This window comes from Musca vetustissima, unplaced genomic scaffold (assembly GCF_032173495.1).
Source record: "Musca vetustissima isolate MV318-11 ecotype Yass unplaced genomic scaffold, APGP_CSIRO_Mvet_v1 utg6535, whole genome shotgun sequence".
NCBI classification, from domain to species: Eukaryota; Metazoa; Arthropoda; class Insecta; order Diptera; family Muscidae; genus Musca; species Musca vetustissima.
In genome coordinates, this window is record NW_026886702.1 from 3,535 (window position 1) to 18,149 (window position 14,615).

A 14,615-nucleotide genomic window follows, 5' to 3' on the forward strand; every position below is an offset into this window, starting at 1 on the left:
ACGATCCCCTTGATGCGATCCACAGACGATAGCCGGTCGAAGGCCTGCTTCAAAGAGCAACCAGTGACTCTCACTGATCCTACCATAAGGATCATATTTGCCGATGATTGTCACTTGAAGGTCTATAGTATGGCCTTTTTTGTTTTTGACCATGAACCTTGGAGTTAACTTTTCCAGAGGAGGTGGATGCCTCTTCTGTACTCGGTTTCTTCTTCGCAGTTTGTTGCTCAACGACAGCCGCATACGAGGTCGATGGCTGAGTCAAACGCGAAGTCATGGTCTTTTTGGGTGAAGGTTGTGGACCTTTTGATGAGCGAATGCGCTTCACAAATTTGTTCTGCGGGGCAGTATTCACTCTTCCATTAGAAAATGGTTCTTTCGAACTTCCTTACAAATTTCATCTTGCCCTTGATGAGATGAACCTCCCTCTCCGAAAGCAAATTGACATCTCGTCCTAGGAATTTGCGAAGATACGATACGACACGTTTGTAGTGCTTCGCTTCGGATGCTGAGGTCTCTATAGATTCATCATCGTCGTACATCGCATCGGTCGCGGTCTGCCTTTGGAGCTTAATGTTGACATGAGCCGAAACAGTACCTGTTGGAATCAGACTTGCACCCGGTCGTTCAACATGGGGCTGGTGTCCTGCTCATCATCAATAAGGATTAGATTTAGTAGCAGTTCCGTATCCCCACTCTGCTCTTCCGGTACAAGCCTGTCCAGTTGGTCGAAGTGTTCCCTACTCTGTTCCTCCAGACTATCGTGGATATCACTGTTGGCAAACACTGTTTTTCTCCGGATTTCAAAACTGATGTAATTAGTTTTATTTATGCCGGTGCCAAGCTTGATGTTAAAAATGTCACACGACAAATTGTCACCTCATCTGAATCCTCATTCCTAATTAAAGGGCTCCGAGAGGTCATTTCAAACTTTAACTCCTGACCCAGTTACAGTTATCCTGCATAGCCATATTAATTTTGTAGGAATTCCGAACGTGGACATGGATTTAAACATTGAATTTACTTATTGTATTTTCCGTGAATTTCGAATACTCACGTCTGAACGGTTGGATTCAAGCACCCAATTCGTGTACAAAGTCGATAAGTCATAAATCGATCTACAAATCCCTAATGTGTTTTTCTTTTATTTATCGATTGAATGTCTTTCTCTTTTCCTACGGTGTTTATGTGGGTGGTTTTTCTCTTTATTGTTAAACAAAATCAAAAAATTCAATTAAATCAATTAAAGATAACAACAAATTCTAAACGTGTAAAGTTCAAATAAATCGTATTGAAAACAAAACCAGCATAAAACGAAGAACATTTTCATATCTCTCGACAATTGACAGATAAGACACAGCTGATTGTGTTGATTTTGTTGTTGGAGCAAATAGTGGTGGTTGCTTTTGTGAGAGAGAGTTCAAGAGTACAGTAGAAACAGCAGCGGTAGTAGGTTAGACGTGTCAATCAAAGCCGGTGTACAAAGGAAGAAAAAAAGAACACGACATTATTTAGCCCACAACTAAAATTGGAACAATTATCTAAGCAAAAACAACAACTCTACAATGGAAGTCATTAAGAAAGGTGCCTTATTTCTCATGTCCGAGGAATGTTTCGATAATTATTTTGAGGAGCATAACTATTTTGATGGTAAGAACACAAAAGTCTTCAATAAAATCCAATCTATCTAAATTTCCCATTTTCCCCCGATTACAGTACCCTGTTTTAAGGCATTGCTGAGTAAAGGCCTTGGTTTGGCCATCATTGCCGGTTCCCTGCTAGTCAAAGTACCTCAGGTGTTGAAGATTTTCAACAACAAATCTGGCGAAGGTATCAATTTGTTCTCTGTCCTCTTGGATTTGACCGCCATCACTGTGCATATGTCCTATAGTTATGTAAGCGGATTCCCCTTCAGCTCCTGGGGTGATAACACCTTTTTGGCTTTCCAAACGGCCGCCATTGCTGCTATGGTCTTGTTCTATGGTGGTGCCAAAGCCAAATCATTGTTGTTCTCCGTCGTTTATGCTCTACTCGTGTACGTCCTCTGCTCTGGCCTGCTGCCATTCAAAATTTTGGTTACCATTCAAAGTCTTAACATCCCCATCCTGTTGACCGGCAAACTATCGCAAGCTGTTACAAATTATAAAAATGGTTCCACCGGGCAATTGTCCGCCGCCACCGCATTCCTATTGTTTGCCGGTTCATTGGCTCGCATCTTTACCTCAATTCAGGAGACTGGTGATAATATGATGATCCTCACATTCTGTGCTTCATCCTTTGCCAATGGTGTTATTGTTGCCCAAATGTTATACTACTGGAATAAGAGTGGCCCCGTTAAGGGTGCTGCTCCAAAGAAGGCTGCTGGTAAAGCTGCATCAGCTAAAAAGTCAAAGAGCAAGAAAGTCGATTAAAGGTTGTTTTGTGGGAGATTGCAAAAACAACAATTAGTAATGTATATTTATTTAAAATGTTTTAAAGATAAACATAACGTTTGTGTTTATGTGTGTGCAAAATGACAGATTTTTTTATAAAAAATTAGAAGAAAAACGTAATAAAAAAGTTTATTTTAGTGGGATTTTAAATACAAATTTTTTTATTAATATTCGAGAACTCTTCTAATGGCGGCCAAGGGACCGGCGAAATTAGTCGCTATAAGCGACTTCAATTAAAGTGGGTTTTTGGGTCTTATCGTTATAAACGGTTTAGATAGTATTTGTATATAAATCTATGGGTAAATTTACTGGACCCATCACCTTAAAATTACGGTAAAATACTATTATGAAGTGTCCCAATATTGACAAATCGTTCAAAACTACTTTAAAAAATAGTATTTTTCTGTGCTGAATGCGTTTGGTGTCCAACAAACAAAAATCACCAAAGTTATGACCTAACAAGCTTTATCATGAAAACTGATAAATAACGCTATTATCAAATATATTTATTAATTAATTATGTGTGTAATATTTATTTCATTACTCACAGTTCCATGTTCCTAACCCACATCTAGTTGTCATGTTGTTGCTAGATTATTTTTTGGTCAACATAAGTTGTCAGTTTTCGTCTGGTCTTCAAGTAGTCAATTTCTGATGGCTAAAAAATGAATGGTGTTATTGATTTAGTATTGATAAAAAATATACAAAATAGAACAGAAAATAAGAAAATGGCACGTATTCCTAATCTAACACATTTTTCACCGCAGTTCTTTGTAGAAAGAAATACTATGAGACCTTTCATCTTCGATCAATAGTCATCAACGAATTCTGATGATTCTTCACATTGAACTATACCCAATGCGTCATTTTGGAATTTAGCAAATAAAAAGTTTCCATTTGTGTTGCCGACAGATTTATACCCCCAGCCTATGGTTTGCGTAGGTCAATGGAACTACTACACACTGGTTTATTATTCGCTATATACAAATATTAAATAGTTGATCATCTGTGGAGTGGGACCAAGATAGCTTGCTCTAGATAAATATATGTTTGACTGATTGTGGGGAATGTACCAGAGGGAGTGGAACGATCGATCCATCTTCGGACATTATATAGGTTTGATAAAAATCAAATCAGGTATTCTGCTCGTTTGGTATTGAATTAACAAATTGGATATAGAAATAACGAATTTTAACACTTTATGAAGTGCAAAGTTTGTATCAAATCAAACATTCCATTATCTTGATATTGGATTAAGATTTCGAATCTTTGTAAGCAGGAACCAGAAGGAGTGGACTTATTGGTCCCATCTTTAGACATGATCTAGGTTTGGAAAAATGTCTGATTAGTTTTCCACTAACATTTACTCAGTAAGTTTTATTTTAGAGAGTAAGCCATTTTTTTTCAGATTAGAGTAAGCCATTCTCTTTTAGATAATACTGAGAAATGTAAACAGATTTTGTCTGATGAGCTCAATAGAGTACGGTAACAGTTATCCGATCTGCAAATTGAGCGAGATATTCCACTAACTTGGCTAGCATTACCCAGAAAATCACAATAATCATATAGGATACACTAACGAGTCTAAAATACGAGGTTCACCACGTTCCTATTTTTTAGACTCAGATCCTATTTTGATGCTTGGAATTAGTCAAATTTTCAGTGTCTGGAAATTAGGGATTACGTCCAAAGTAGCATGGGATGTATTAAAAACAAAAGTTACAAGGAACGATATCGATTGCCGTACACTATTTATTTCGGACATGAGTATCCGTTTGTCAAGTGCTTGACACCATACAAGACATCGAAAAGTTTGTCCTTTCCTATGGAGTTCTTGCATGAGTAAAGTGCTATTAGAACCATCTTATTGTGATCTACTTCTAATGATATTTCCAAGGTCACTCCATTTAAGAAGGGAAGGAGAAAAATTACGATCATACGTTTCATAGTGAAGAGTGCCATTTCTGATTCGTAGAATTGAGCCCAAGACCATTAGCTTTGTTCCAGTTTGACAGAATTGCTAAAGATCCTGCATTATGTCGGATATTATCTACAAATATTTGCCACAGATCAACAGGACTACATCATCGCATATAAACTCTAGTTTTTTATCACTTTGAGGTGTCCCTCTGTTAACAGATTTTCTCACGGAACTCTCTCCAATACAATGATTCTGCTATAGGTATGTTGTAATTCAGTTATAAAATTTACGAATGCAAGTTGCTTAGACCACCACACCTGCTGAGTTTTTACCGAGGATATGTGACTGGGCAAGAAGTCGTTTGGCATCTCAGAAGAGTTCCCGTAACTTTGCACACAGCTTTTTCAACGTTCTCAGTCATTTTGAGGTCATATTAAACAACGGGCAAAGATGCTGTTTTTTTGCTTATCGCTGTTCGTCTTCCTAGGATTCCTGTAATGTTTCTACTTTACTCGAAAAGTAGGAATCTGGAATAATATTATCTTATGGTCCGATAAATCTGTATACTTCAAAAGTTTGAAGTTGCATTTTCAATATTACCTGGCCCGAGAGTTGTCCATTATCGATAACGTTATATTAACAATCCGAAAAAAATCATTTATGCGATTCCCTCCAATTATTGACCACAGAGGCGACCATCCTTATGTGGGAAGAAATCAATCTTCCCAGTTCGTCTTCCTAGGATTTCATTAAGAATTCTGCTTAAAAAAACATTTTTGCGATTCCCTCCAGTTGTTGAACCCAGAGTCGAAAATATTCGTTATGGTAATGTCAATGACTTCTTCCCAGTTTGTCTTCCTAGGACTCATATACTTATCTAAAAGTAGGAGTTTGCAAGAATATTATCCTAGGTCAGATAAGCTTCAACGTTTCTCCAAAATTACGAATCTGGAAGAATATCGTCCTATGATTAGAAAATACATAATTTAGCGTTCTCAATAGTTCCTATCCCGAGAATCGTCCAAAATTGATAGATTTATGTCAATAGTTTCTTCCCTGTTCGTCTTCATAGGATTCCAATAAATCTTCTGCTTTACTCGAAAAGTAGGAATCTGGAAGAACATCATCCCATGATCCGAATAAAGCTTTGTTATACCCTCACCATGAGCTGGAGTGTACATTAAATTTGTCATTCCATTTGCGAAACCTCGGTTCTCTTTCCTATGGTTCTCTTGTCTGGTGGCACTGCCTGCGCCACAACAAGTCAACATCCAGCAAATTAGACAAGGCACAAAGAGCCGCCTCGGTTCTAATAACTGGAGCAGCGAGAAGCACCTCACAAGCAGCTCTGAACGTAATGCTGAACTGAAGGCCTCTGGGTCTCAGCATTAAGTGTCAGGCAGCGCTTAGTGTCCTAAGGCTGCAAGAACAAAATCTATGACGAAATTGCACATACGGGCATGGCGATGTAGAAGTCGTTACCTAGTAGAGACGACTGAAACGTAGCAACCCTCCTCTACACGGTCTGGCTCTCTATACTGACGGATCTAAGTTGGAAGAAAGTACGAGGGCAGGCGTCTACTGTAAAAGGTTAGACTTGAGCTTACATACAAACTGGATAGCAACTGTAGTGTTTTCCAAACCGAAATCTTCGCGATCTGGAAGGCAGTGGAATTTATAAAAAGTCTGGATGCAGAGATCGTTGAACCGGTGACTATCTTTGTGGATAGTCAGACGGCTCTTAAAGCCATCAAATCTGAGGTCGTCCTCGAGTGTAGAGCAGTTTTGGAAACACTTACTTACAGCTATCGGCTGTGTTGGGTACCAGGTCACTGTCACATCACAGGTAATGAAAAAGCTGACGAATTAGCTAAACGCGGATCTCCATCTAAAGATCTAGCAATCGAGGTCTCAATCAAACCACCCATCAGTCACCTTTTTCGGAACTTTGATGCTTTCGTCATCGAACTCTGGCACAACGAACCTAGGTGCAATGTGTCAAGATCTATCTGGCCGACTCTGTCAACCTAGAGAACAAACTCGCTTTTGAACCTGTGTAAAGCTGACAGGAGTCATTACTGGTCATTGCAATATCAGGGCCTTTACCAGTAAGTGGGACTCTGTGTTGACGATGAGACGGAGACAATTGAGCATATCCTATGTTGCTGTCCAGTCCTATCCTACAGAAGACACAGACTGGTGGTTGCTCACTTTTCACCGTGTGTAAGCTTCTATTCAACTATGGAACCTCCTTTAATCTACAGCATCATTAGAAACCTTAAGTGGTTGGAAAAGTGCAACCTTGGTACGTAATATATCTTCTGTCCGAACTTCTACACCTACCTACTCATACTTCCTTCTTTTACAGCTTATTAATTTGTCTTATTTCTTCTATCCCTTTTCTTCTACCCTACAGATCTCTCCATATCTTTTATGGATGATCACAATGGACCAGTTGGTCTCAGAGTGCCACATTAGTGACTGCACATCCCCAAACCTAACCTAACCTTATTGATTAGAATAAAATTCAATGCCGATTTACGGCGCCTATCAGTCTGTTGAAATCACGATAGAGATAGCAATATTTAAGAAAATGCTCCGCAAACTTTGCACACACATTGCTAGTACTCCTAGGATGTTTGGTATTGCAAATGGGATATATCGGTTCATGTTTTGGTGTAGCCCCCATATTCGTACCAAAAACTCTAAGTATTGACGGGGTAATTATAAAACGGTACGCCTAATATTCAGTATTATGGACAAGTTTTTTTTTTAATTTCACTACCAAAAACTGATTAATAGTTACCAAATTTTCAGCGTAGCCCAATTTAATGGTAACGCCCAATATTCTGTACTTTGTTTCCTAGGAGTCCCCAATAATTTTAGATATTCTAAATGTCCACATTATAGTGGAATGTATAAAAGGATCGGCCGGGCCGAACTTAACATAGTTTTTCTTGTTTGCGTTACCAATAGTTCTTGGCTCCAGAGTCGTCTAAATTCGTAAAAGGTTATTTCAATGACTTCACCTCATAACCTATTTTGGAAAGTCAAATAAATGCAAGGTCTTATTGCATATATAGTTTTTAGTATAATTGACGGAGTATGCAGAGTTTATTTGTCATACTTATTACACTACCCATCGTTCAAATGGCTAAGCGATCAAATCACTCAAAATCCACAGTTATCTTTCAAGAGTTTGCATACTTAATAAAAAAACTTTGCTTGGACAATGTATTTATATTAGCATCTTGAGTCCAAAACTGCAGATTGAAAGTGTATTTCTATTGAGCTGATTTATTAATTTTAATTTTTTAATTAGCACCCACATAATATTTGCCATTGACACAGGGGTGTCAACTCTTATTTTTGTTTACATTTCTTGGACCATTAATCAAATACATAATAAAATAAAAAATAATGTTTAGAAGCTGGAGAAACTATACGAACGAAAGGAAAATGCAATCGCAAATTAAGACCGTTCGAACTTCCGGGATCATACTTAGATCTAGAGAAAGTGAAAAGAAAATTCAATGTTAAGTCTCCAAAAAAAGATTTGCCGTGGAAATGGCCCATTAAAATACCAACTTATTATTAGTTTTTTATATTTAAAATATATATTTAAAGTTTTAATATATGTATATTCAACTGGCTTTTTTAATAATATACCTCTCTTACAACTATTAGATTTCATGAAGAAATTATAAAATAATAGTAATAGTAATAAAATATTTAAATGTGTATAACATTGGTTCATCGTGGATTTATCCACACATAACTATATAATTCAGTTCAGATTACACATATATATATCTACAAATATATACGTATGCATAAATATATACTCTATATGTAAAAAATATTTTATACTTATTTACTAATAGTTGTTAATATGATACATTTAAAAACTATTGCAAAATTTCACTTAAGTACTAAAAAAACTTTCAATAAAATAAAAAAAAAATTCAACATTTTGTAAAATGTAATTTCTAGGAAGTTTTTATGTTTTTTGGTTACTGATTAATAGTTTCAGATCATTTGGAGGGTATTAATTGTTGTGAGTTAAAATTTTCAATTTCAGTTTTTTCTTGTTTCAGATTGAGCACATGGACTTGTTGTGTAAAACGTTTACCAATCGTAGGCTTTGTATTTTTTTTTATTGCCTTCGGGTAGGTAATGCCATTAAACGGAAGACGTTTTTTAAATGTATATTTTAAAGTTGTTTATAACTAGTTTGTGTTTCCTTTGAGGGGAGAAAGAGAGAGCAAAACATAAGTCTTAGGGTAAAAATTCTAGTCCAGAATCTGTGTTTGTTTGGCTTCCAAGGACTTGTGATATGATAATGAAATGGGGGTGGTTTTAAAATTTCTTTTTAAGACAATGAGAATTTAATTTCGTATCGTTGGGAAATTTGGCCTAAATTTTATAACCCTTTCGATTTTTCCTATACTTAATTTATTTAGTCCTGATTTAAATTAGGAAACTATAATTCGGTTGTTTTTTAATGAGATATCAGAGGTGCAATGGGTATTTGGTGCATAATTTGGCGTTTAAATATATATGGGAGCAATATCGAAATAGGAATCGATTTTAATAAAACTTAACACTCGGTATTCTTTGACCACTTTTATATGCTGTGCAAAATTTCGACTCCATCGGACAAATATTAGGCCAAAAAATTGGGACTTTGGGGCTTACGTGAAATCGGACCAAAATATGTACGGAAACTATATCCTAATCTGAATCGATTTCAATAAAATTTAATACAAGCCCTTCTATTCTCATTTTGAAACGCTGAACAAAATTTCGTCCCAATCGGACAAAAAATGGGCCTTTGGTACCACATTTACGAGAAATCGGAAGAAAATATATATGGGAGCTATATGTAAATTTGTACCGATTTCAATATAACTTAATACACGTCAGTCTAGTCCCAATTTGTTATGCTGTGCAAAATTTCGTCCCAATCGGACAAAAATTGGAGCTTTGGTGTTCCATTTAAGTGAAATCGGACGAAAATATATATGGGAGCTACATGTAAATTTGTATCGATTTCAATAAAACTTAATACACATCAGTCTAAACTCAATTTGATACGCTGTGCAAAAGTTCGCCTCAATCGGACAAAAATTTTGCTGTGCCAAATTACATATCAATCGGACAAACTTTGGGACCCATTTAAGTGAAATCGTACCAAACCAAAATATATATGGGAACTAATATATTCAATAAAACTTCCACTCAATTTAATACGCTGTGCAAAATCTCGTCCCAATCAGACAAAAATTGGGACTTCGTGGGCTCGATTTACATGAAATCAGACGAAAATTTATATGGGAGCTATATCTAAATCTTAACCGATTTTCTTAATTTTCAATGAGGTTCGTTCTTAGGCCAAATAAAGGGTCTGTGCCAAATTATATCTTAATCGGACAAACATAGGCTCTTTTGTGCTCCTGTTACGTGAAATCGGATGAAAATATACGTGGGAGCTATATCTAAATCTACATGGATTTCTTTCAATTTCTATAAAATTCGCAATGGGGTAAAATAAATGACATATGCCAAATTTCGTCTCGTTCGGATAAACTTTGGGTACGTGATGCACCATTTAAGTGAAATCGAGTGAAAATATATATGTGGGAGGTATATCTAAATCTTAACCGATTTGCTGCAATTTCTATAGGGTTCATCTTTAGACCAAATAAATGAGTTGTACGAAATTTCGTCTCATTCGGACAAACATTGGGTCCTTGATGCACCATTTACGTGAAATCGGTCGAAAATATAGGTGTATGCTATATCTAAACCCTAACAGATTTCCTGCAATTTCTATAGGGTTCGTTCTAAGGCTAAAAATAAATAAGTTGTACCAATTTGCATCTTATTCGGATGAAAACAGACGGGAAAACTGGACCTGCATAGATCGACTCAGAAAGCGCTTCAAAGATTTCAGACATTTCTCCAAACGATTTGGCTTACTTGATATTTTGTTTTCCCATTGGATGGTAAATCTTCCTACCAAAAATGATCAAAATTGGTACACCTTTTTGGTATAGCCCCCTACGGACGGATGGACATGCATAAATCGATTCTATGATTTCAAATCTGAATCAGATCAAAAAAGTCCCGGTTCATTTTTCCCGATTTTAAAGATTGAAGCCGCAATTATTCCACCGAAGAATTCCGGGAGAATGAAAAAACATTGTCCTACAAAATATAAGTCTTTATTTTTATATAGCAGATAATTTATAAAATGCCCCACCGATTTTATTTATATTGAATGGGCACCTTATTGTTCAGGGCCTAAAAAGTTCGACTCGGCCGAAATTATTGATGCAAATTATGATAACGTTTTGCCTACACTGTGTAATATTTAATAAACTAAATCAGGACTTATTTTTTTTACTATCGGAAGAAATAGAAAGGGTTCAAAAAAAATTTTAAATTATTTTAAGAAAAGTTTGGCCAAAATCTAGTTGCTAAGGACGAGGGCGAAATACACAGAAGGTTTCAAAATTAGAATTTTTGTAAGACGGAAAGCTGGGAAGAATATTTTTCCTATAAATTTTTCTCGTCCTGGAACTGACTGTGTTTGGCCCTCATCTTATATTCCGTTTTTTTGCCTTCTAGCAAAATTTGTTTTTAACAAATTTTAACAAAAGCCAAATCTTTTTTTTAATTTTTTTCGTCGATCTCATTTCCAAAGAAACTAAAATCCCAATATCGTAATACAAACGATTTTTTTCGCACCCATTGTTTTTTCTTCAAAGATTTTCGACATTTCATGCTGATGAAACATCCAAAAAGAAATTCAGTGTTACCAAACTAATGCAACCCAGCGACCATAGTAACACAAACACCAACCAATATGGGCTACGGAATGGACTTTGGAAATCATTGACCACACCGCTACCCAACAGCTCACGACATGTATTACGAGCATAATATACCAAAGCAATTGGTATAATATATTGGATTGCAGCCCCGGCATAACTGCCAGTAAATGCCACCAAACTGGTTAAACTTTCCGTAAAATAGGTAATGGCAAAGGGTGGTATTACCGTCAACATGGGGAACAAAATACGTCGTACAAAATAATTATACGATTCAAAACGACCCATATCTAAACATAAGGTTTGTAAATTATTTCTCAGCGTAATGGCTATGATGGGAAAACTGGCCGACAGTGTAAATACTGGAAATAATGCCAAAAAATAATCAATCCCCACTAGCAGCTCAGCAGCAAAACTATGATCATCTGTTTGATCGGGGATAAAATTCAAAGTGTACAAATCTTCTAAACGATCAAAGGCAAATATTCCCGTCATTGCCAATAGCAAATAAAATAAACAAATCACCAAATAATCTGCACACAAAATACGACTCACGGCCAATTTATCACGTATTGGGGCCAATAGGCTGGGCAACGAATGATGACACATAAAGGAATAAACACAGGCACCAAACAGCGCCGGTATACCATAGATATTCATTGACACGGGGTGGCCTTTAGCACCATCCGATATGAGCAATTTCAGGGCAATTGAGATCATGAAGAGGAAAGCTGCAAAAAAAGACAAGAACAAAATGTGGAACACGTTAATGACACATTCGCGTTGTTGTTTTTTGTTTTCCAACTCATACTACTTACCACACCATCTGAATATCACCGTAATGATTTGCAAATATTTTGTCTTCTGTACACTAAATGCAGCAAATGGTCCAAAGATACAAATAAAGCCAACCAAAAATAAGCGATAAACATTAAGGCGTGTCAGTGTGTGATTTTGCCAACACAGCTTAATGGCATCCTCATCGGTTTCATTGTTGGCAGCTGATAAATTCCATGATGATGATTCAAGCTCAAAATCGAGAGATGTGTAATTGGAGGGAGTGGTGGCATTTTGATGATCACTGGAAATGAAAAAAAGAACAAAAAATGACTGAAGGAGTTCTTAAAAGGTAGTTGAAAAAAATATTCTTAAAAAAAAACACGCTTTTGGTAGGCCTTTGAAAAAAAAAATATTCTTTAAAAAATCCACGCCTTTGGTAGGCCTTTGAAAAAAATATTCTTTAAAAAATCCACGCCTTTGGTAGGCCTTTGAAAAAAATATTCTTTAAAAAATCCACGCCTTTGGTATGCCTTTGAAAAAAATATTCTTTAAAAAATCCACGCCTTTGGTATGCCTTTGAAAAAAATATTCTTTATGCCTTTGAAAAAAATATTCTTTAAAAAATCCACGCCTTGTCTAAAGCCTTGAAAAAATATTCTTTAAAAAATCCACGCCTTGTCTAAAGCCTTGAAAAAAATATTCTTTAAAAAATCCACGCCTTGCATAAAGCCTTGAAAAAATATTTTTAAAAAATCCACGCCTTGCATAAAGCCTTGAAAAAATATTTTTAAAAAATTCACGCCTTTGGCAGGCTTTTGAAAAAATTGTTTTAAAAATCCGCGCCTTTCGTAGGCCTTGAAAAAATATTCGTTAGAAAATCCCAATATTAATTTCTACCTAAGTTTATTAAATTGGGAGTGAGGTATTTTAGTCGAAGGTACTAATCATTGATCTGAGTCTATTCACTTTATGGCTTAAGTTGTAACCCTTAAATGTTAATTGCTACCTGTTGCCTACTTAGCAACCAGATGTTGCAAACTACATAACTGGGATTAACGCAGATTAGCCATAACGTATTAGTTTCAAATTCAAAATGAAAGACCTACTTCAAAGGTATTGTTTAAATCTCTTCTGAGAAAACCCATTATCTGGCTCAAATTTGATTTAGGGCTAAACAAAGCAATATCTCCCCCTCTCCACTATATGGTCTTATCTAATGTTGTTTTTATTATTTTTGATTAAACACTTCGCCATGACGTCGTGTGTGAATCACCCGTCCGCCCCCCTATAAGAAATTGTTGTAATTTGATTTCGCTTAAATTTTTTTAGATTTGCTAAAATTTCAAATACGATAAACAAACAATAATCAATCACAAACTTACCAAAACAGATCACGTAAACTCTTCGCCACTGCCGCCGAGTATATGCTCAAATCACCATATAAATAAATTGAAATGCATAAATAAAATAGAACACGGCCAATGTCATTGAAGAACAGTGTGGCCATTTCACCTAATTCAAATTTCTCATCCAATTTATAATAGAGCAGTGTGGAATGTTGGGCATATATTGGCATACGTTCCAGACGTGCCGTAGCATCGATTTGTTGTTGATGAGACAATAGCGAAGCGGCCGGATCATCTGTTTCTACATCAGTTTCACTTTCAATTGCCACCGAATTTGGGCGGAGATCTTCACGGGAATCAAACTGGAAGAAAACAAAAAGAAAATAGAAACAAATTAGAGTGGTTTGGATAATCCCTCTTCCCTTTAGGAGGGGGCTAAGGATTAGTGCATGCACATAAATATTTATATGATTGTGAAAAAAAGTTGGGGGATGCCTACATCATAACTACGTTTAAGAACCTGTAAATTTTGCCACGTTTTGACAGCATTTGCCGATGCCATTGCCTCAATGATAAATGTCACCGTAATATAGGAGATAACAGCCAACAGAATAATAACAATCAATGATAACAGCCATCCTGCTTTGGCAAATACTCCGGGTAGGGTAAGGGCACCAGTGCCCACAATTAAATTGAAAATAAATATGAAACCAATCTGAAAAATGAAAAACAAAGTTATTTTAAATTGGGAAAAATAATTCCAAAAACTAACTTACCCATGTTGGATATGAGGCCACTTGGCTGTTAACACCCCCTATGGCACCAGCATTACTGCCAGATCTTCCAGCTCCAACGCCTTCAGGCATTTTATTTTAACAAAAATTAAAAAATTCCAAAACGCTTTCCACCACTGCTGACCGCCGCCACCGCTATGTGATACACACGGTCCCACGGAACTGAACTGCAGCAACTACTGTTGCTTCGCTATTTTCGAATAAAGGCCAATGTTATTTGTTTCCAGATGATAATTGACGAGGTTCTGGCAAAATATTCGAAAGTAGATAAAAAAAACTGCATATAGAATATTTCATGCGCTTAATGTTGTTCTGTTGTTTTGAACTTCTATCGTCTACAACAATTCCTTTGTGTCATGACCAGCACCGCCGCCAGCACACACTGCACTTCTCTGCGTCTTCATCGGTTAGTAAAACTGCGGGTTTTGCATTTCCAAATCAACGATCATTTCTTATCTTTTTTGCCGCAGTAATCCGTTGTTTTTGTTTCCACAGTTCAAAATACC

General features: G+C 36.3%; 2 protein-coding genes across 2 annotated transcripts; one reads left to right on the forward strand and one right to left on the reverse strand.

The window, feature by feature from the left end:
* Nucleotides 1-1,516: 1,516 nt before the first annotated feature.
* LOC133334186 (mannose-P-dolichol utilization defect 1 protein homolog) lies at nucleotides 1,517-2,411 on the forward strand. Its single transcript, XM_061542482.1, has 2 exons — nucleotides 1,517-1,650; nucleotides 1,717-2,411. The coding sequence occupies exons 1-2, from the start codon at nucleotides 1,566-1,568 to the stop codon at nucleotides 2,409-2,411; spliced, it is 780 nt and encodes a 259-aa protein (XP_061398466.1). The 5' UTR covers nucleotides 1,517-1,565.
* Nucleotides 2,412-11,137: 8,726 nt separating this feature from the next.
* On the reverse strand, nucleotides 11,138-14,181 carry LOC133334185 (transmembrane protein 104 homolog). Its single transcript, XM_061542481.1, has 5 exons — nucleotides 14,092-14,181; nucleotides 13,815-14,030; nucleotides 13,352-13,677; nucleotides 12,008-12,270; nucleotides 11,138-11,920 (listed from the first exon to the last, which is right to left on the reverse strand). Exons 1-5 carry the CDS (start codon nucleotides 14,179-14,181, stop codon nucleotides 11,139-11,141), a joined length of 1,677 nt encoding a protein of 558 aa, XP_061398465.1. The 3' UTR covers nucleotide 11,138.
* Between the last annotated feature and the right edge of the window lie 434 nt (nucleotides 14,182-14,615).

What these genes read in the sequence shown, in the direction of transcription:
- LOC133334185 (XM_061542481.1), bottom strand. Translation starts at nt 14,181, where the DNA reads ATGCCTGAAGGCGTTGGAGCTGGAAGATCTGGCAGTAATGCTGGTGCC. An exon ending in TTCTTAAACGTAGTTATGAT is followed by an intron (nt 13,678 to 13,814) that starts GTAGGCATCCCC and finishes GTTTTCTTCCAG; the next exon opens with TTTGATTCCCGTGAAGATCT. An exon ending in AGTTTACGTGATCTGTTTTG is followed by an intron (nt 12,271 to 13,351) that starts GTAAGTTTGTGA and finishes TTTCATTTCCAG; the next exon opens with TGATCATCAAAATGCCACCA.
- LOC133334186 (XM_061542482.1), top strand. Translation starts at nt 1,566, where the DNA reads ATGGAAGTCATTAAGAAAGGTGCCTTATTTCTCATGTCCGAGGAATGT. An exon ending in GGAGCATAACTATTTTGATG is followed by an intron (nt 1,651 to 1,716) that starts GTAAGAACACAA and finishes CCCCGATTACAG; the next exon opens with TACCCTGTTTTAAGGCATTG.